Here is a 23099-nt window from a genome sequence, read left to right as displayed (position 1 = left end):
TAAAATTTGACACACGAGTAGTGTTCTCCTATGAGAGAAGTTAACTATTTTCCCAGGGAGCAGAAAGTGATGGAAAAGAGAGGGAGCAAGGTGAAAGGGAATCAATGAACTCGGGTGGTGGCTAGCAGAAAAGGTAAAGTGGGGATTGTGATAAATGGGACTCCGGGGCTGGCAGCAGATCCCTATACGGTCTTGTAAGTAACTTAGCCATATTAAGGAGTCTGTGTTACCCTGAGAAACCTGGGGCGCCCATGGGAACAAGTCATGGTTCTATTTGTGTTTGGGAGAAGGGGCTCCCAGGGGTCCTCTTGACCATCAGGGCTAAGCTTCCACAGGCACTTTTCTGCGATTTGGGAAGTGAGGACAGACAGAAGTATCCCCAGTAGACCGATGTTTCCGCCGTGGACCCCACAAGCCATGGGGCCGACTGGATATTTGAGGGTACAAGAGAGGCTCCTCGGGGACCAGCTGAGCTGAGCCATCTGGAAAGTGGTAAGATCTCTTGAGTTAGTTGTTACAGGCTGAGCAGAGAATCCAGACGGGAGAGAGAGATGATGGGTTGATTTTCAGATGTCTCGCAGTTGAGGCATCTGGGCTGCATTTTAGGATTGCATTCCCTGCAGGAAATACATGCCCTAAAATTTTAAAGTTCATTATTTGTATTGTCCACGCTGGCAAAATTTACCAAACCACGTTATTACTGGAAACTATCAAAGTGCGAACCCCTATTAAGTCTACATATTAAATCCAAAAAGGGCGTTACGGGGAATCCCTGGGTGGCGCAGCGGTTTAGCGCCTGCCTTCGCCCCAGGGCGAGATCCTGGAGACCTGGGATCGAGTCCTGCGTCGGGCTCCCTGCATGGAGCCTGCTTCTCCATCTGCCTGTGTCTTTAATAAATAAATAAATAAAATATTTTAAAAAAAAAAAAAAAGGAAGTTAGCGGACATAAAGGTTTGGCTGCCTTGGCTGCCCCGAGGAGAGGAGGTTGGTGGCCGGTCCTGCAGCACGCTCCGGGCTTGAGCCCCGGCTCTCAGCTCCTGCAGCCGTCCCGCAGGCGGAAAAGCGGCTGCCCTCTGCTGGTCACAAGCGCGTAATGCAACTCAAGGAGAGCAATTTCCTAGGGGCGGGCCCTCCGGTGGATGACGTAGAACCCGGGCGCCCGCAGATAGGCGGCAGTGCGTGCGTCAGCCGTGGGCGCCGCGGGAAAGCTTGACAAAGCGCATGGCTGCTGGTTGCTGCGAGTCTCCGCCGCCTAAGGCGGCCTCTGAGGGGCCGGCCGGCGTGTTGCCGTGCCTAGAGCTTCCGACCTACGCCGCGGCTTGTGCGCTGGTGAGTAGCCGTTACTCCTGCCTGGTGGCGGGGCCGCACCGAAGACACATCGCGCTTTCGCCGCGCTACCTTAACCGGAAACGCACCGGCATCCGGGAACAGCTGGACGCGGAGCTGCTGCGCTATTCCGAAAGGTACCGGCCCCCTAGCGGGTGGCGAAGAGGGGTGAGTGGGAACCTGGACGCCTTCGGGACTCTTCTTCGGGCCCGGAAGGCCGGTACCTGCCTAGTCGGGATCTGCACGGGGTCCGTGTAATAGGCAGGGAGGGAGACGCGAAGGCGGCGTGAGCTGTGCCGGGGACGGGTAGAGAAGCTTGTTCTGTGGCCTTCAGGGGGAAGAATAGACCAGGGGCCTGGAAACCCGGCAGGCCCGGGTCCTCCCCCGCAGAGGGAGAAGCAGGCTCCACGCGGGCAGCCCGACGCGGGGCTCGATCCCGGGACTCCAGGATCACGCCCTGGGCTGAAGGCGGCGCTAAACCGCTGAGCCACCCAGGGACTCCCCCCCCCCCCCCTTTGTTTTGTTTTTAAGAGCAGTTTAATTGATCTAACTGGCCATTCTGTTGGGCTTGGGGGTGAAAAAATTTTGTGGTTCGTTTAATGTGTTCAGAAGAAACGGAGTTACAAGAACGGAGGGTCGAAGGAAGGGGGCATGTGTACTTTAATATTGCAATAGGGCTGCTTTGCCTCAAAAGCAAAGGTTCTGGAGCTGGGACAAGTGGAATTCCTAGGGATTCCTTACAGCACTTCAGAAATTTCATGACATCCTCCCCCACACCCCCCACCCCTCCGGGAAATTTGCTGTCCGTGTTCTCGGTCAAAGTATCCAAAGTGTTCCCTTTCTCCAGGGATCCTGAACAGGTTAAGAAGCAAGCAAGTCTAGGATGTACGGCTCATTCCAAGCACCAGCACCCTTGTGTGGTGGCTGTTTTATGTACTAGGGACTTGGGATTTAAAAACAAAGAAAAAAACAAGATCCCTGTTTCAAGAAACTGTAGGCTATAGTAAAAGATATAAATGTCAGATAAATTGAATGAAATGTTAAAATTTGACAGAGGTCTAAAGTTATATTAAGAGAAAGAGTAGTGAATTTGATGTTGGGACCTCTGAGATGGTAGTATTCAAGGCATAAAAAGTGTAACCTAAACGGATAGTAGATAAAAATAGACTGCTTTGGTCAGAGAATTGTAAGTACTATATAATTAGAGTAAGATTTATGTTAGAGGAAAGAAATTGTGTGCAGTTGAAGAGAGCAGAGGCAGCGTGGGGGATCAGTCAGGATGTACATTTCGCTCTTTCCTTCCTATCTACTAGGTTTTTTTTTTTTCCTCTTTGCTTAAGCAGGCTTGGCGCTTCATCCTCCCAGTGCCCTCCAGCTCTGAAATTTGGTGCACTCTGGAGAGAGTAGTGCATATCTGATCTCTGGGACATGATCAGATACACAGTTGAAGAAGAAACCACACTTGATAGCATTGGCTTAAGGAGAGTGAGGCTGTAGACCTGGAGACCAATTAAGAGATTGTTACAACTGTCCAAGAGAAAATGACTAGAGAGTATGGAATTGAGAGTTATTAAGGATATAAAAGTGGTCATAAAATCTGGGAAGAGGCATTGTTTGATATACTTACTACTTTCTGGAACCAATCAGTGCTTCTACTTGACAGGCTAGGGGGAAGCCACCTGAAGTGTCCCAAGTCCGAGCCATTACCCCAGAGATATAAGGAACCCATTGAACAATAATATCTAATGGAACGGGACAGTGTGGCCTTATGGAACAGGTTGCGCTCTGAACAAATGAGAACTGCCTCCCCCCCCACCCCGAGTACCACCCTGGGTAGTGGGGTACCCCAGTGTGATAAAGACTCGGACTTACTCAGGGCAAATAAAGCAGCACACATTGAACTATACATTTCTAATTAGGGACGAAACCTTGAACTGTAATGTCAATCATTTATCGTGTATAGGTAGATTTACAGACTTTGGCACCATCAGGAGGAATCAGGAAGACTTGTTTCACTTTGTTTGAGAAATGAGGAAAACCCGAGTGTTGGGAAGTGGAGGAGGGACAATACAGTGTCCCCCAAACTGAGAAGGCACTTTGAGATTTGAAAATGAAGTAGGTGACTCCATACATTTTACACTCCCTTCAATTCTGGGTAATTTACTGACATAGGGGACTGGACATGTGATTATCCTGCAGCTGCACAGCTATCCTCCACAAAGTTTGGACCTTAGTTCACATTTATAGAGTACAAAGCGGTGTGCAGAGGGCATTTTGGTTAGGTCAGAGGTCTAACACTTAACAGACTTTGTGGTGCCACGTGTGCTCCAGAAGAGGCGGAGGAAAGTGTGTTACCTATAGTAGTTATCTAAACAACTTTAGGGAAGATCAGAACAAGTTCTTGTATTCTGGTCAGGGCATATGTTAACCTCCAAGGGGCCTGAAACCTGTTGCCCTGAGGGAGGTCATCACCCAGACATGAACAAGCTGGAGGGCCAAACATGGGGTCAGTATTGTCAGCATTCATATACCTTTATGGCTCCTACAGTGTTTACATGCCATTCTTCTCTGATGACCCTAGAGTCAGATATTGGGAGTTGGGTTGCATGCCTATGTCATGGCAGTAATGTAAACAGAAACATGAGGTTAAGATAGGTATAAGACCAAAGAAAATCCTTAGTAGTTCCTTAGTGATGGTCAAGAGGTGAGTCATAAGTGAAGGCACCAGCAAAAGCTATCAAAGCAATTGTGAATTTCAGCATAAGTGGTGGCCCACAATGGGGAGAGCTTCCTGAGGCAAGAAGGAAGGACATCAGCAATGCAAGGCTGGGGCAATAAGACAATGTTTGACAGCAGTAGACAAGGCAAATCATTTGGCAACAACACACAACACAGTAGCTGTTTGGTCTCCATATCACTGTGGCTTTTCATCATTCCCCATTTTGAGTGACAGGAATGTTTCCAGCTACTTTGTGCTGAAAAGGGGGGCATAAATCAGAATTGAGGAATGAAACTGCCTTGCATCCAGTTGCAGATATCCCCTAATATAAGGTTGAGCCCCCATCCTTCATAGAGGCATTTTTTTGGAATCGTAATGTGTAGTCTTAGCATCTTATGCCACATTTCATAATGAGGTAAAATCGTGTCAGTTCAGTTAAACAGTTGTATCATTTCAGGAGGTGGTCCTGCCAGATGGGTTTTCAAAGTCTGCCTATAGTGTATAAGTAGTCCAATAGAAATCCAGATATTCAAGGAAACCAGAAGAATTCAGAATCTGACCCAGTGTTATAGGTAAACAAAAAACATTTGAGGACAATTAGAACTAGAATCTAACACCCGTAAAGATATGTTACTGAAATATGATTTTTTTTCTTTGCAAAATCCCCCTCATTTCCATCAGCAATAGTCAAGACTAATTCGTTTGTAAAACAAGTCCATTTTTTAACAAATTTGGCCTAAATAATTAGGTAAGTACAACTGGCCACATATGTTCTTTCAGCTCTGTTTTGCTGGAACATTGCATAAAGAATTTCACATTGAGCTTTTAATAGCCATTCAAGGCTAAAGCCAAGCCAAATCCTTGCCATCAGACTTTCTTCCAGTACCCAAAGATCTGATTATTTCCTCACTTCTTGGGGTACCTCAAATATCCTGAGGTTCTTGATCCTGTCAGAAAGCAACCTTCCTTGCTTACGTGGTAAGGCTCCTGGGAACCCTGTAAGCAAGGTACCAGCTGTGCCACTTATTCCAGGGGGGCTTCATTGGCTCCATAAAGTCAACCTTAGTTCCTTAAAACTGGCTATATCTGAGTCTCTATGCTTGTCTTTCTCAAATACAACATTCCAGTCAAAGCCTTAGTAATTGAACTAATTTTCCTAATGGTGACCTATTACAAGAAGGGATTCTTAGTGAATTTATGCAAGTAACTATAATTGCCATGAAGGTAAAAATACTCAGATCACTTCTTGAATTCTGGAGGGATCAGGTAGGGGAAAAAAGATAAATGTTTTCTTAAATCCTGAAGAGCAAACATTAGAGAACCAGTGATGTTTCAAACAAGAGTCATAAAAACTGTAGTCATCCTCAGTTAATTCAGTCTTCTGTTACTAATTCTTTTTCTTTTTTTCTAATTCTTTTTCAGTTTGAATACAGTTTTCCCATTAGTCCCAGAAATTTTTATTTGGCTTAGTTTTATGATCTAAAAGGCATCAGAAACCTGTGTTTGTCAAGTCTTCCCTGTGATTCTCCTTGAAGATGAAACATATTTGTAAGAGCATTAGAACAATAACTGTGACAAAAGACTTAAAGGCCACAGTTAAAGATCATAATGAGATTTCATTATAGTGCAGTTGACAAGGAAATCTGGTTATTTCTTTGATAGTACTTCAATAATTAGAATTACAAATAATGATGTTATACCAAGATACTAAACCTTTAGGGATTTCATAGTATTCACCCATGCAATATAACCTAAAAAGATTTATCATCACCTATCTCACAGTGCTTCCCATGTAATTTAACATACCAAATCAATAAGCCTTACTAGTTAAAAAGACTTTACTTAGAATTTGAATTTTCGTAAATTTGTTAAAAATATCAGGTTTTAAAGCTCATACCTAGGGGCGCCTAAGTGGCTCAGTGGGTTAAGTGTCTACCTTCAGTGTTGATCCTAGGGTCCTGGGATTGAGCCCCACAAGGGGCTCCTTGCTCAGTGGGGAGTCTGCCTCTCCCTCTCCCTCTGCTCCTCTCCCTCCTCATGCACTCTTGTGTGCACGCTGTCTCTAATAAATAAAATCCTAAAGTAGTGCCTAAAAAAGACCACAGATCATTACAACACTTCATTACTTATTTAACCTAGATGGCAGTAGAAATTCTAAAGGCAAGTACAGAAGGTTACATAGTTGTTACCAAAACTTAGCTCTTTTGATATTAAGAAGATTTAGATTTATGAAGTAATTAAAGCCCTGATAGCAAACTTTGTTTTTTTCTGGGCAGTTAAAGGAAAAACCTTTTGTATTTTTCTATCAAAAGCAGACCAGTATTCTAGGAAAACCCTGTCATTTCAACAGAGTGAAAAATGAAACTCCAATCTTAAACCAGTGTACTTTTAAAACTCATTCATTCCAATCTTCCTTCTGACTGCATATTCTTTTGTAAATACTCCTTTTTCACAGACTTTCTGCAACTTTTTTTTAACATTAAGATTTTTTTCATGTTTTCTCTCTTTAAATAAGCCTCATTTTAGGTAGGACAAATTACTTTGTTTTACCCAAACAAAAATATATTCCCATTTCTTATACTTTATTACCAAAAACGTATCACATACCTTATTTTCCTTGCATCCGCAGTTGCTTCCCTCATTTCCAGTAGTCTCTTTAAAGACGTTATTTATTTTACTTTTTGAGAGAGCATGAGAATGCATGCTCACAGGAAGAAGGTGCAGAGGGTGAGGGAGAGAGAGAATAATACCAAGCAGGACTCCATGCTGAGCACAGAGCCCATTGTGGGGTTTGATCCCCTGACCCTGAGATTACAACCTGAGCCAAAATCAAGAGTGGACACTTGACTGAGCCACCTGAGTGCCCCTCCAATAGTCTAAATGACATTTATTAGAATTCTTAATGCTTAGAAACTTTACTTTCTAGTGAAAACTAAGTAGTAAGCAATATTAGTTTCAGATGTACAATATGGTGATTTGACAATTCTATATATTATTCAACACACATCATAATAAGTGCACTCTTGATCTCCTTCACCTATCACCCATGTCCCCTCTAGTAACCATCACTTTGTTCTCTATGGTTAAGAGTGTTTCTTGGCTTGTCTCTTTTTTTCTCTGTTTAATTGTGTTTCCTAAATTCCATATCTGACTAAATCCCACTATTTGTCTTTCTCCAAGTGACTTTTTTCACTAGCATTATACCCTCTCCATCTATCCATGTTTTTGCAAATGGCAAGATTTCATTCTTTTTTATGGCTGAGTAATGTTCCATTGTATATATATGTGTACCACTTTTTATTTATTTATTTTTCAAAGATTTTATTTATTCACGAGAGAGAGAGAGGCAGAGACACAGGCAGAGGGAGAAGCAGGCTCACTTCAGGGAGCCCAACGTAGGACTTGACACCAGCACTCCAGGATCACACCCTGGGCAGAAGGCAGGCGCCAAACCGCTAAGCCACCCAGGCGTCCCTATATGTACCACTTCTTTATCAGTTCATCTGTTGTTTGGACACTCAGGCTACTTGCATAATTTGGCTATTGTTAATTCTACAATAAACATAGGGATGCATATATCTTTTTGAATTAATGTTTTTGTATTTGAGTATTTTGTATTTGTATTCACCCAGTAGTGAATTACTAGATCATATGGTAATTCTATTTTTAATTTTTTGGAGAACCTCCATGCTGTTCTCCACAGTGGCTGTACCAGTTTGATTTCCAACAAAAATGCACAAGGGTTCATTTTTCTTCACGTTTGCCAACACTTGTTTCTTGTATTTTTTATTTTGACCTTTGTGACAGGTGTGAGGTGATACTCCATTGTGGTTTTGATTTGCATTTCCCTGATGATGAGTGATGGTAAGCATCTTTTCATGTGTCTTGGCAATCGATATCACTTCTTTGGAAAAATGTCTGTTAATGCCTTTTCCCCATTTTTAATTGGATTATTGGGGGTTTTTTGGTGCTGACTTACCTAAATTCTTTATATATTTTGGGTATGAATTCTTTGTCAGATAGGTCCATTGCAAATATCTTCTCCCATTCAGTAGGTTATCTTTTAGTTTTTTCCTTTGTTATTCAGAAGCTTTTGATTTTGATGTAGTTGTAGTAGTTTATTTTGCTTTTGTTTCTCTTGCCTCAGGAGACATCTAGAAAAATGTTGCTAGAGGTGATGTCAGAGAAATGACTGCCTTTGCTCTCTTCTAGGATTTTTATGGTTTCAAGTCTCACATGTAGGTCTTCAATCCATTTTGAGTTTATTTTTGTGTATGGTAAGAAAGTGGTCCATTTTCATTGTTGACATGTAGTGGTCCAGTTTTCCCATCACCATTTGTTGAAGAGACTGTCTTTTTCCCATCGGATATTCTTGTCTCCTTTGTTGAAGATTAATTGAGCTATAATAATGGTTTGTTTCCGAGCTGTTCCATTGATCTTATGTGTCTATTTTTGTGCCACTACGATACTGTTTTGATTATTACAGCTTTGTAGTGTAATTTGGATACACTACTATTGTTTTGGCTATTCAGGATCTTTTGTGGTTCTGTAGAAATTTTAGTATTATTTGTTCTAGTTCTGAGGAAAATTTTGTTGAGATTTTGATAGGGATTGTATTAAATTTATAGATTGCTTTGGATAGTATGCACATTTTAATAATACTGGTTCTTCCAATTCATTAGCATGGGCTATCTTTCCATTTGTTTACTTTGTCTTCAGTTTCTTTTTTTAGAGAGAGATGGTAGTGGGGGCCAGAAGGAAGAAGGGAGAGAATCCCAAGCAGACTCCATGCTGAGCACAGAGCCCATTGTGGGGCTTGACCTCATGACCCTGAGATCACAACCTGAACTGAAATCAAGACTTGGATGCCTTAACCAACTGTGCTACCAGGCACCCTGTCTTTAGTTTTAAATCAGTGTTTTATAGTCTTTGGAGTACAGGTATTTCACGTCCTTGGTTAAGTTTATTCCTGGGTATTTTATTATTTTTGGTGCAATTATAACTGGAATTGTTTTTTTAATTTCTGTAATGGTATACATTATTCGTGTATAGACATGCAACAGATATCTGTATGTTGATTTTGTATTCTGTGACCTTACTGGATTGATCAGTTCTAGTAGTTTTTGGTGGAGTCTTTTCAGATTTTCTATGTATAGTATCATGTCCTGTATAATTAGTGAAATTTTTGCTTCTTCCCTAGCAATTTGGATGCTTTTTAGTTCTTTTCATTTTTATGATTGCTATGGCTAGCACTTCCAGTACTCTGTTGAATAAAAGTGGTGAGAATGGACATCTTTGTCTTATTCCTGATCTTAGAGGAAAAGTTCTTAGTTTTTCACTATTCAGTATGATGTTAGCTGTGGGTTTTTCATCTAAGGCCTCTTATTATGTTGAGGTATATTCCCTCTAACCTACTTTGTTGAGGGTTTCTGCCATGAATGGATATAGCACTTTGTTAAATGCCTTTTCTACAATATTTGAAATGATAGTGTTTTTTAAAAAGATTTTCTTTATCTTTGGAGAGGGAGGGTGGGAGCGCATGCACACATGTGGGTGCACATGAGCAGGAGGGAGGGACAGAGGGAGAGGAAAAAGCAGACTCCCCGCTCTGCAGAGAGCCTGACTTTGGGCATGATCCCAGGATCCTGAGATAATGACCTCAGCCAAATGCAAATGCCTAACCAACTGAGCCACTCAGGTGCCCTAAAATGATACTTCTTTTTTTTTTTTTTTAAAGATTTTATTTATTCATTCATGACAGACAGAGAGAGAAAGAGAGGCAGAGACACAGGCAGAGGAAGAAGCAGGCTCCATGCAGGGAGCCTGACGTAGGACTCGATCCCAGGTCTCCAGGATCAGACCCTGAGACGAAGGTGGTGCTAAACTGCTGAGCTACCCGGGCTGCCCCAATGATAGTGTTTTTATTTTCTTTTTTGATGTGGTATATTACATTGATTAATTTGAAATCAATCAAGTTCAAATATTGAACCTCGGTTTACAGAAATAAATCCCTCTTAATCATGATGAATATTTTTAATGTATTAATGGATTCAGCTAGCTAATATTTTGTTGAGAAATTTTGCATCTACAGGCATCAGAAATATTGGCCTGTAGTCTTGTGTGTGTGTGTGTGTGTGTGTGTGTGTGTGTGTGTGTGGTGTCTTCATATGGTTTTGGTATCAGGATAATGCTGGCCTCTGAATTTGGAAGCTTTCTTTCTTTTCTATTTTTTTTTTTTTAGAATATTTTGAGAATAATAAGTATTAAATCTTTAGATGTTTGGTCTTTAAATTTACCTGTGAAGTCACTTGGTCCTGGACTGTTGTTTGTTGGGAGTTTTAAGGTTATTCATTCAATTTCATTGTTGGCAATCAGTCTGTTCAAATTTTCTATTTCTTATTTAGTTTTGGGCGGTGATAGGTTTCTAGAAAGTAACCAGTTCTTCTAGGATGTCCATCCAATTTGTTGGTATATAGTTTTTAATGTCTTAAAATGCTTTTTGTATTTCTTTGATGTTGATTATTGCTTTCTCTTTCAATTCTGATTTTGTTGATTTTCTCTTTCTCTTTTGATCAGTTTATCAATTTTGTTAATCCTTTCAGTGAATCAGGTCCTGGTTTCATTGATCTGTTCTATTGTTTTTTAGTTTCTCTTTTATTTCTGCTCTAATCTTGATTATTTCTTCCTGCTACTTGTTTTGGGTTTTCTTTTTCTAGCTCCTTTGGGTTTGTAAGGTTAGTTTGAAATTCTTCTCATTTCTTGAGGTAGGCCTGTAGTGCTTTAACATTCCTTCTTAGAATAGCTTATATTGCATCTCAAAAAACATTTTGGACTGCTGTATTTTCATTTGTCTTCATGTAATTCTTTATTTCCTCTTGATTTTTTTGGCTGACACATTCACAGTTTAGTATCATGTTACTTCATGTAATTGTGGTTTTTTAGATTCTTTCTTGTGGTTGATTTCTACTTTGTTAGCATTAAATTTGGAAAAGATGCATAGTATGACTTCAGTCTTTTTTAATTTGTTGAGACTTGCTTTGTAGGGTAACATATGATCTGTCTTGGAGAGGATATTCTGTGTGCACTTGAAAAGAATGTGTATTTCCTGTTTTAGGATGGTATGTTCTGTATATATCTGTTAGATCCATCTGTTCCAATGTGTCATTCAGAGCCACTGTTTTTCTTGTTGTTTTTCTGTTTGGATAATTTATCCATTGATGGTGGTGGGGTATTAAAGTCCTCTACTATTATTGTATTATTATTGATTACTTCATTTATGTTTGTTACTATGTTTAGTGGTGATGAGATCCTTTAACTTTTGTTTGAGAAACCCTTTTGCTCTCCTATTCTGAACGATGACCTTGATGGATAGAGTATCCTAGTTACTCGCTTTTTTCTTTGAATATATCAGGCTACTCCCTTCTGACCTGCAGTATTCCTGCTGAAAAATCCACTGATAGTCTTATTGAGTCTCCTTTATGAAACTGTTTTCTTTTTTCTTGCTGCTTTTAAAATTCTTTATAACACCCCCCCCCTTTTTTTTTTTTTTGCCATTTTAATTAACACGTGTCTTAGTGTGGACATCTTCAGGTTGCTTTTATTAAGGGATCTGGATGTCTGTTTCCTTCTCCAGACTCAGGAATTTTTCGACTCTTATTTCTTCAAATACATCTTCTGCTCCCTTTTGTCTCTTCCTTCTGGGAACCTTATAATACAAATGTTATTATATTTGATAGTGTCCTGAGTTCTTTAATCTCTTTTCATTTTTTTTTGTTATTCATTTCTCTCTCCTGTTCATCTTGATTGCTTTCCATTATTCTTTCCTCTAGGTCACTGATTGATTCTTCTGCATCCTCGAGCTGTTATTTATTTTCTCTAGTGTATTTTTTAATTTCATCTATTGAGTTCTTCGTGTCTAAGTGTTTCTTTTTTATGTTTTCTGTCTCTTTGTTGAAGATCTCACTGTCTTCCACTCTTCTCAAATCCAGTGATCATCTTTATGATCATTAATTTCTCTATCAGGCATATTACTTATCCTATTTCGTTTAGCACTCTTCCTGTGAATTTATACTGTTCTTTCATTTGGGACATACCCCTTCTCATTTTGTTTAATTCTGCATCTGTTTCTATGTATTAGGAAAGTCCTCTGATCTGGAAAGTAATGCCTGTATGAACAAGAGCTCTTGTAATTCCCTGCCTGCATTGCAATGTCTCCTGTTCACCAGAACCTGGCATTGCAAGGGTGTCTCTTATGTGTGTTGCATGTGTACTGCTTTTGTGGCTGAGCCATGTTTCCCTTCAGTCCAGTCATCTGCAGTGGCTCTTTGCCTGTATGGGCAGGGTTTGGTCCTTGTGTTGTTAGTGGACCAATCTGGGTTCACCTTGGGCTTGAAATGAGCGAGAGCAGTCTTTTGCCAGAGCCATGGTAGCACCAAACTCAAGGGTGCTTTTCCACTGTGGTCACCTGAGAAACTTTTATTGGTGGGCTGAGTCTGCAGTTAGACCAGATTTCTGTTCCCATTCCACTAATTGGGGGCAGGGTGCTGCATCTGGACTGGTGTGTGCTGTTGGTATTTTTCCTCTCTCAGGAGCAAGTGTCACTTTGGAGTGCTGCTGGCCCCTGTGGGGGCTACACGCATAAGGCGCAAGGCGTGCGGCACTACTTTGGATGGGCTTCAGCCAAGATCTTCAGGAGAACAGAGAAGCTGGGTGTCCTGCACATGGTGCCAGCAAGGTCTCTTATACATTGGTCTCCTGTGAAAAGGGAGCTGAAGCAGCCTTGGGAATACTCCTGTAGACAGTTGAAGGGGGTGGGTCCACATTAAGTGTGTGGCTGGGGCATGCTGTCAGCAAGCTAGGTGAATAGGTGAAGATGGTTGTGCTGGACCCTACAGCTGTCTATGTAGTCAGGCTGGGGGCAGGTGCTGGGGAGGGAAATAGCACCCACCAGGTCTTTTGTTCTTGGTGAAATCTCCCAAAGTTCCCTGCGTCTCCAGTACATGCTCTGAGATTATTAAATAAATCTCCTTCCTGTATACCCCAGGCATTTTTCGATCTGCTGCTTCTGTGCTGTATCTCAAGCAGGGCTGTTGTGCAGTTTCTTTAAGGGCAGGGAGTCAAGTTTTCTATCTCCCTCTTGCCTCTTAATGTATTGAGCCTGCTGATTTTTAAAGTTCTAGATGTTAAGCCCTGTTGATTGTTAACAAAACTGGAGAAGCCCTCTGGTTTTCAAAGCCAAATGTTATGGGGGTTTGTCTTTTAACTGCAGTCCCCCAACCCGGGGTACTGGGGGCTAGGTCTTCTCTTCCCTCTCTGCCCCCAGTGTTCTTTCCTCCCAAGGTCTGTCCTCCTCTATGGTATGATCTTGCAGTAAGCATAAAACATGTTTATGAACAGATCTAAATTTATCTTTAATTTCTCTTTAATAAGACAAAAGTAGATAAATTTATGTGTAGTAATCAATATTTTTGGTATTTAGAAAAAAAAATTGAGATGTCTAGTGAGGGGTTTCTCAAAGGTTTGATGGATTTACACAAATCCTTTTGGGTTTAGGCTCTATGGTCACATTCCCTAATTATCAATTTTGAACGCTACAGAACCCAATACATCTCTTAGAGTAAATATTTTGCAATACTATCTTTACTATCACGAAAGTACATCTTTACTGTGAATTGAAACGTAAAGGTAACATAACTTACCGACATAATTGAAAAAAGAATTTGTAAGTGCTCCTACACAATACAATAAATGATATTTCAATGTGATAATGCTTAAGCATGACTACCTAGGAAGAGTTGAAGTAGTTTGATGACTTCTGCACTGACACAAGAATTGTGAATGTGTCCATTATATAACAGTGGATTGATGCAGGGGTTTTGAGTTGACAACTTAGAGAGGACATACAGTATCTCCATCGGTGAAATGCTTTTCTGAAGTGATGAGCAGTTCTCAGTAAAATTCCCTACTACTCTTGAATTTGCTACTACATTCCTTGAAATTTTAATGTATATTGAAACCGTGGAAACATGCCTGTACACTGATATGTGTGTGTGTGTGTGTATATAGTAGAATTAGATTCTGTGTCCATCTATTTATAAATCAGTTTGTTCCCTCAGAGGTCATGTAGACTTCTGGATTTTCTGTGATGGTGTAGTTCCTGCTTGGGAAAACACAAGCAGACACTAACAGTTCAAAAAAATGCTTTCTGGAATAAATCTCTTGAGTTTTTGGTCTTTTTGATTTGATAGTTATTAAAGTTCCTTTCCAGTGGCTCCTGGCTGTTTTATTTAAGCAGCAGCTATTAGGGGTAAATTCTTTCTCTTATGCCATGTGAATAGTTTTAGAAATTTAGTAGAGTTCAACAAAAATATTCTGGGCTCTCAAGGGCCACTACTCTAGCACTTTTTTTTTTTTTTTTTGTATTCAACAAAGTGTGTATTAAACCATTTTTTGAAAACTGGTTAAAATTAAGGCACTCTGAGCTTCACGGTTTCCTCGAGGTTATAATATATCAGCTGCTCTTAGGGCTATTTCAGAAAAAAGCGTGGGGACCGAGACAGCCCTCCAGGTCCCTGGCGTGGGCTCAGTACCCCAGAAGGGATCAGATACACAGTGTGGAGGTCGGGAGCTCAGCAACCTACACTCAAGGCAGGAGTGACCTTACACGGCAGGACTGTATGGATACAAAGGCCGCTAAAGCCTGTTACAAAGTTTCTCAGGAATAAATGGAAGAAAGACAACCAGAGCAGGAAGGCTTCATAGTACTTTAAACTGCTATCAAATGCCCGAGAAGTCAGAAAGATAACGGGAGTCTGTGGAGGTCGGGTTCTAGCTCGTGGGACCGCAGGGCAGCATGCCCGGCGCCTGCGCGGGGACTTCACCCGCGTGTGGAATGCAAACATATTTGCAGATAGTTAATAAAATGAGATTAAGTTCAGTGATGATGCTGTGCCATGGAATCTTCTAAGAGTGGAGGAGGAGTGATTTCATCCTTGCCTTGCTGAGTCTAGGATGTTTTCTTGATCAAGTAGGTGTGGTAGTGAAGCCACCAGGTCTGCCTCCTTAGTAGTTAAAATGTGTTAAGTACTTGGAAATGACATTTTCAAATAGTAGTTGCCGCCCCCTAATCCTGTCCCCTATGTAGACTAAAGTGGCAAAATGGGTTCTTAATAATTATAACTATATATTTCATTTATTAACATTACTATTTGTTACATACAGTTGGAGTTTGAGGATTTTTCTCTAAGTCATTGGCTTTAATATTCAGGGGCTTGACCTATGATTCTAGTAATTCTCTTACTATAGGCCATCCAGTACAGAAATTCAGTAATGGTAGATAATACCAAATGTCTTGATTTGGTTATACTCAGAGACATTTTTCATTCAAGTCTCCCCCCCCCCACCCCCACATTCTAGCATGACTAGAATTCTAATAGGTCAACCTACTGCTCATGTATAATTGGACATTTTGTTTCTGGGTACCTGTCTTGAACAATCATTTTTTATTTAGTCAATATATTGGAACCTTTTGGTGAAATTGAATTACTCAAGTTGTTATGGATTAATCATATGCTATTGTGTTTTGGCATGCGTGAGTATATTTAAGAGGCATATAATTTTTGGACTCTGAATATTTAATAATTATGGCCTAGTTTAAAAGAAGATAAAAATACTTTTTTTTTCTTTTCTAATAGCCTTTCAGGTGTCCCCATTGCATATGATAACATCAAAGTAGTGGGTGAACTGGGAGATATTTATGATGATCAAGGACACATTCATCTTAACATCGAAGCAGATTTTGTTATTTTCTGTCCTGAACCGGGGAAAAAGCTTATGGTATGTATTTATACATACACTTTTTTATGCTTTCTCTAATTGTATAATTATGTAATTTGGAAAATCTTAAGAGATTTGGGAAGCAAATGGATTGCTGTTGTGGTTTCCTGAAAATTATTTTTAAAAGAAAAAAATTACTGTCCATTTAATCTTGGTAAATTTTTAAATTCCATTCTTCTCAAACTCACATGTGTATGCAGATAATGTGTCTCATAGAATTTATTCTTTTCTTTGGATAGCACCAGAATGATCTTAGGCAGTAAGAAAAAAATTTTATTTCATAATTTCTCAGTTATACACAATAGTTCCTTCATACTACTACCCTGTTCGAATATCCTTTATATCAAATAGGAGTTGAAAATTCAAATGGTTGCAGGACCAGGCAGGTAATGAAAGTGAATGAAGAATGAGGTTAGAGCACCCATAACGTGCCATATGATAAAGGCCCTGTGGGATAGGTCTTTTAGTTTTTCAAAAGAAGCTGAAGTATATCCTCATATGTTCTGCACTAGCCTCTCTTCTACCAGTTCTGCATGTATACATTGATACATATATACACATAAGAATAAGAATATATATACACGTGTCTATTTTTTCCTTTAACAAAAAATTATGTAGGAATTGCGTAATCATTTAAGAACTGTTAACTAACCCAGGTAAAATTTTACTGTCAAATCTGTAAGGCATTAATAATTTAAAAAAGCTTTTCAGAATCAGTTAAACTGGTAGAGCATCCTAGGCATGACCAGCTGGGATCCTACAACCAGCCTCTATACTTCTAAAGTTGGCAATAGATTTGTACTTAAAGCTGGTAACAGTTAAGTGTAGGAATTTTTGTATGAGTTACTGTAAATGTGTACATGGAAGTACCACGCTATACAGAAAATATGAAATGAAAAAAGAAATCAATCCTTTTACTCTATTCCCTACAATAAGATCCAGTCTTCAAATACATTTGGACAGTGTGTTCAGTTTTTTTTTAAGATGAAGTATAATTTACATACAATAAAATGAGATCTAATTTACATGCAACAGAATGCACAGATCATAGTATACAGTTCAATAAATTCTGGTGAGAGCATGTATTCTGTTCTATTTCAGAAAGATGCTTATGCCCTTTCCTGGTCAGTCCTCTCTCCATTCCAGAATACAACCACTGTTCTGATTACATTTATTGTGAAAGTAGTTTTGTTTATTCTAAAATTTCATGTTAATGGAATTTTTCATTATACAGTGTTTGAAAATCTGACCTCTTTTGCTCAACATGTTTGTTTTTTGTTTGTTTGTTTTGTTTTTTGCATTTCATGCATGCTGTTTGTTGTAATGGTTTCTTTTTGTTGTTCATGGTATTCAGTTGCATGAATGTATAATTTAATTGCCTGTCTTCATCGATAGACATTTGGGCTGTTTCCATTATGGAGCTATTATGAATAAAGCTGTGAATGTACATTTTCATTTCTCCTAGGTAAAAACTAGAAGTGGAATGCTAGGTCACAGCGTAGATGTGTTTAACTTTATGAAAAACAGGCAAATTTCCCATTCAGCACTATAAGTTGCTTTGCATCCTTGCCAGCATTTGGTTTTGTCACTCTTTTAATTTTACTGATGGGCATATACGAGTTTCCCATCATGGTTTTAATTTGCATTTCTCTTGAGCTCTTTTTCATGTGTTTCAGTAAGGGGCCTATTTAAGGGCGTTACTCATTTTTAATTGTGTTTTTGTATTATTGAAGTATAGTAGTTCTGTTTGTAGCCTTCCTACAGATCCTTTTCAGATCATTTGTTAATATTTTACTCTAGTCGGTAAACTTGTCTCTTTAATGGTATCATTTCATAAACAGAAGTTTTTAATATTGATGATCAGTTTGTCTTATTTTTTTGGTTGTTGCTTTTTGGATCCTACGTAAGAAACTTGCCTACTGCTGGATTGTGAAGATACTTTTTATAAGCTTCTAGAATTTTTTAGTTTTAGCTTTGTCATTTAGATCTATGATAAGTCTTTAATCTTTGTGTGTAATATGAAGTAGGTCCTTGAGATCTATTTTCTTATTCATATGGTTATTCAGTAGTTCTAGAACCCTGTATTGAAAAGATGTTCGTTTTCCTATTTCCTTAATTGATAGGCTTTATTGTTTTATAGCAGTTTTAGATTTACAGAAAAAATGAGTGGAAAATAATACCTCTCTTCACTTCTCCACCCCAGCATACACAAACACAGTTGCTCCTATTGTTGACATCTTGTATTAGTGTGATAACATTTGTTACAGTTCTTAAGCTGATATTGATACATTATTATTTTTAGGGTTTAGAATTAGTTTTTCCTGTTGTACATTCTAAAACCCAGGGAATGTAAGTACAACTTAATGACCTGTGTCCTGTGTTCCCTTTACTGTATCCTGTAGAATAATTGGGTACTGCTCTCAGAATTCTCTATTTTACCTATTCACCCCTCACCTTCCTTCCATCCTCCTGAAACCTGGCAACTATTGATCTTTTTACTGTCTGGTCTCTATGGTTTACCCTCTCCAGAATGTCATATCGTTGGAATCATATTGTATGTAGCCTTACAGCTTGCCTTCTTTCACTTAGCAGTATGCATTTAAGGTTCCTCCATGTCTTTTCATGGCTTGATAGTTATTTTTTTATTGCTGAATAGTACTCATTGTATAGATGCAGTGCAGTTTGTCCATACCACCCAGAATGTACCATTGGGAACACCAGACTCCTAATAATGACAGCCAATGAATTTTTTGTGTATAAGGAGTTGCAACACTAACATGTATACAGTTTTGTTTAAAGTTTAAAATAAATGACTTAAACGTTTCAGATGTTAATTTATATACATTATATACATTGATTCCTAGGGGAAGAAAAGAAAACTAAGGCTTTTTTTTTTTTGAAACTTTCATATTTTAAGCTTAAAATCATATAGCACATACTTTTTAAAGCTTCCCAAAGTGTTTTGTGATTCAGTCAAAATAGCCATGCTCAAGATCTACATATGAAGGCTAAGCTGTCTTTTAATAATTGCTTACATCATGCTAAAGTTAATTGTTAAAGAATGTACTCTAAGTTTTGAAATTCAGACTGTTTATAGAACTATAATGTGGTTCCTAGTTATTATAGACAGCATAGGCTTCCTGCCTTAAAGTCTTTTCACATTTAGGTTATATCAAAGAGTATTTTCTGCTTGGTTTCATTATGGTTATACTCTACTCACCAGGGAATCCTGTAGTAGGAGCAAAGGAGTTGTTTTTATTGGGGGGGGGGGGGTGGTGATAAGAGTAGTTGTTTATCCAGTTAGGCAATTGATATGCAATTACTTAGTAAAGTTGAACTTTTCTCAAATCTCTACAGTGTTTTAAAATGATGGTTTAGTATAATATGTAAATTTTAATCAAAAAATTTTTTTCCATGTCAAATTATACCATATTTTGATGTTTTCTCTTTGAAGATCAACTTGAAGCTTATAAAGTTTTATTTACCGTTTAACTCTGGATTTCTTGATGTTACACTTTTTTTTTTTTTTTTCTCTTTCTTCCCAGGGTATAGTTAATAAAGTGTCATCCAGCCACATTGGCTGTTTAGTACATGGGTGTTTCAATGCCTCCATTCCTAAACCTGAGCAGATGTCTACTGAGCAGTGGCAGATCCTGGAGATAAATGTAGGTGATGAACTAGAATTTGAAGTATTTCGTTTGGACTCAGATGCTGCTGGAGTATTCTGCATTCGGGGAAAGTTGAATATCACTAGGTCAGTTCCTAATCACATTATTTTAATTTTGTACCATTGTACCAAATGATACTTAGTCATTTGTTTAATTCTCAATTTAGAGAACATAAGTCCCTCTTTAAAAAAAAAAAAAAATTATTAGGGTATTCATGCTTCCAAACCATAAAGTCAGTGCAAATAGGAATCTAAAGTGTTAAGACAATGCATTGAATATTCTAAATCTCTACACATCTAGCTAACTGTTCTGTATTTTACTAAAACTCAGTCTTACTGAGTATTTTCTAGTTAATTTTTAACTAAAATTAATTTTTCTAGTTAATTTTTAGCATTTTCACAGTTGAAACACAAATTTGATTATTGTCATTATGCCAGGTAGGTAAGTTCTGTATTTTTTTATATTGAAATTATTCTAAGAATTACTCTCATCTTGAGTTTGTTTGCATGGGAGCCAAGTTTAATGGAGTGTAGGGGGAAAAAAAAAAAGCTTTGGGAATACTGCTGGTGTTAATTCCTTTTTTAGATTTTACCTTGATAATTAACAAGAGTATGGGTTACAGTTTTAGAGCAGTTGTGCAGTAGAACTTTCTGCAATGATAGAAACATGTGCAGCATCTGTGATATCAAAGTTATCTTGTTGAAATTACTTATTTATATGTAGATATTATTACTGTATAGGACTTTGCAGTTCCAGAGTTCCACTGATAACTATTTTTATTTTAGTGTTAACTCATAGCTTTGAAGGTATTATTGCTTCAAGCAAGGGTAAGGGAAAAAAATGAAACAAGGATTGTGAGAGTAGAAGGAAACTCCATTAATTTCATAGATAATGGAAGTATATATTTTATCACTCATCAGTTGTTTAGCTAATAAGCCTGGGTATTGTGATCTTTATTGTCACCATTTTTTTCTGATCCAAACCAAAATTTAGAAGCTACATTTTGATAAAATTTATGTCATTTTTTTATGTGTGAAAACAGTGTGGAAGAAGTACTTTGGAAAAATTTTAACCTTTCCCAGACATTTTAATGGGTGAGGGATAAGAGGATAGAATATTTTAAATTTATGCCATACTTCTATATCTTGTACTGCTGTCATTTTTTAGAAAAAAATTGGGATAGTCTTTCTCATTTTATTCTTTTTGTTTATTGCTCTGTAAATTTTTTCAACTGTCAATTTAGTTTACAAACCAAGTGCTCTGCAGTTCCTGAAGAAATAACAGAAACTAGCACTGAAGAAATTATTGAAAAACCTCTCAAGAAGAAAAAGAAGAAGAAAGACCTAGAGTCCTATGAAGTGGAGAGTGATAACAGAGAGCTAGCTGATGTTACAGATGCCACAATGAAGCAAGAGACAGACCTGCAGATTGATAATATGAATGGCCTATGGAAGGATGAGCCGAAGAAGAAGAAGAAGAAGAAGAAGCAGCAGCAGCAGCAGCAGCAAGATCAGGACCAGGATCCTGTTTTCCAAGGCAGTGACTCCAGTGGTTACCAGAGTGACCATAAAAAGAAAAAAAAGAAAAGAAAATACAGTGAGGAAGCTGAATTTACCCCACTTTTGGAACATTCACCTAAAAAGAAAAGGGGAAAGTAATTTTCTTTAGTGCATTTTAAATATTGTTTTTTAAAAATTAAGATACAACAGATGAATAAATGTCAAAATGGTAGGAGATGTTTGTGTATTCCAGTAGTCTACAAAACAGGAAAGATTTGATTAGAAGTTTTTGGTGCTTTAATTATTAAAGTGACGATTACTGGGGGAAATACCAATATTATTAAACTGCCATTTTATTGTATACAAAATAAAAAAGAGCTGCTCTCTCAAGTCTTGCATTTTTCCCGTTTTTACATTCTAAATAAAATTATTTCTGTACTCTGAAGACTGGCAAAAGGACTTTGTATTATAGTGCTATTCATATCATTGAAGAATGAGTTTGAGCTTCTGTTTGTTTTTTAAATAGGTTTGCCCTGTAGTCATAATATTACCTGTGATTTTTAGATTTTGTTGGCTACTACAGTGTTTCTGTAGTTCAACTTAGAAGGGTTTGCCAAAGGAGTTCCATGTCACTATTGACTGTAGTAGGAAACATTGTTCACTATTCTTTCCTTCCAAATGCATGTTCTCTTTTTTTCTCTAAGAGGTTGATAGAGAAGGCTCTTCTCTTGTACTTGTCTGCTTTTGCTGTGTTTGGAGGAGCAGAGTCTAATTAAGACATGATAAATACCATTTGTCCCTAGTGGGGGAATTTCTCAACTCTATAATAATTAGGTTAAATACTAAAAACTATGTAAGAGAAAATTTCACTGAGAAAACATGGACTATGTCTTTCTTAACTACTAGAAAACACTGAGTAATGAAATGGCAAGCTGGTTCAGGCTGATTATCAATGCATGGCCATGTTCATTGATGTAAGAGTACCTATGCATCACTGTGTAATACCTCTAAGGAAAAGACATATAATGGCAGACGAGGAAGATGTAGTTCGTTCTCTTATGGAATGGCATAAGAGAAACAGATGTGTACACATAAGTAAGGAAATACAGAAATTGAGTAATTCTGGTAAGTACTAAAAAGACTATTCACTGTTATTGACTATGCAGTGTTACTAATAACACTGTTATTCTGTGTTAATCTCTATAAATAGATGAATGGTTGAAATGAACTTCACGTGGCAACTATTTTGTTGCCATTTTTCTCGTATCAGAGATGTATAACTGGTCTTATATGGTTTAATTTTGTTAATATTTACATCCTGCTGGTAGCATATCCTGATCCAAATCTGTAATTATAGAATGCAGAATTTGGGGAGGAGCAGGCATTCACACGTTTATTCTCAAGTGACTTAGTAATACCAGACAATAGAAAGATACAGGCCAATATTTCTTTTCCTACAATTTAATGTGGGTATTGAGCCCTTAAAATATGGCTAATGCAAATTGACATGTGCTATCAGTATAAAATACAAGATTTTGAAGATGTACAAAGAATGTAAAATATCTCAATTTTGTATATTGGTGAAATTCTATTTTTGATAGTGTGTTAAATAAAATTTAACTTTAGCTTATTTTGTGGTCATTTTTTTTTGGCTAAAGGATTAAAATGATATGTGAAGCTCACTAATATTTTGTTAGATTTCTGCATTTAGATACTGGCCTGTAGTTTTTTGTTTGTGGGATTTTTTTTTTTTTTTTTTTTTGTAGTATCTTTATATGATTTTGGTATCCGGATAATCCTCCACAAAATATTAGGAAACAGTATTCAACAATCTCTTAAAACCACTCACCAGGATCAAGGGATTAACTCTGGTGATTGCAAGTATGGTTCAATATTTATAAGTCAGTCACATGCTCTATCACATTGAGAAAAGCTAAAAACCATATGATCTCAATAGATGCAGAAAAAATGATTTGACAAATCCGTTCATAGTAAAAACTCAACAGGTTTAGAGGCATCATACCTAACATAATATAGCCATATATTAAAAA

General features: G+C 38.1%; 1 protein-coding gene across 1 annotated transcript; it reads left to right on the top strand.

The window, feature by feature from the left end:
• Positions 1-1169: 1169 nt before the first annotated feature.
• On the top strand, positions 1170-22678 carry POLR1F (RNA polymerase I subunit F). Its single transcript, XM_025993172.2, has 4 exons — positions 1170-1464; positions 15740-15881; positions 19427-19635; positions 20793-22678. Exons 1-4 carry the CDS (start codon positions 1223-1225, stop codon positions 21205-21207), a joined length of 1008 nt encoding a protein of 335 aa, XP_025848957.2. The 5' UTR covers positions 1170-1222; the 3' UTR covers positions 21208-22678.
• Positions 22679-23099: the final 421 nt, after the last annotated feature.

The sequence above is a fragment of the Vulpes vulpes genome, chromosome 7 (assembly GCF_048418805.1).
Source record: "Vulpes vulpes isolate BD-2025 chromosome 7, VulVul3, whole genome shotgun sequence".
In the NCBI taxonomy this organism is placed as follows: Eukaryota; Metazoa; Chordata; class Mammalia; order Carnivora; family Canidae; genus Vulpes; species Vulpes vulpes.
This window is presented reverse-complemented; position numbering and strand designations above follow the sequence as displayed.

Bases quoted from the DNA above. Each gene is read 5' to 3' on its own strand.
- POLR1F (XM_025993172.2), top strand. From the start codon at position 1,223: ATGGCTGCTGGTTGCTGCGAGTCTCCGCCGCCTAAGGCGGCCTCTGAG. The intron at 15,882-19,426 runs GTATGTATTTAT...CTTTCTTCCCAG, and splicing joins AACCGGGGAAAAAGCTTATG to GGTATAGTTAATAAAGTGTC. The intron at 19,636-20,792 runs GTCAGTTCCTAA...CTGTCAATTTAG, and splicing joins GGAAAGTTGAATATCACTAG to TTTACAAACCAAGTGCTCTG.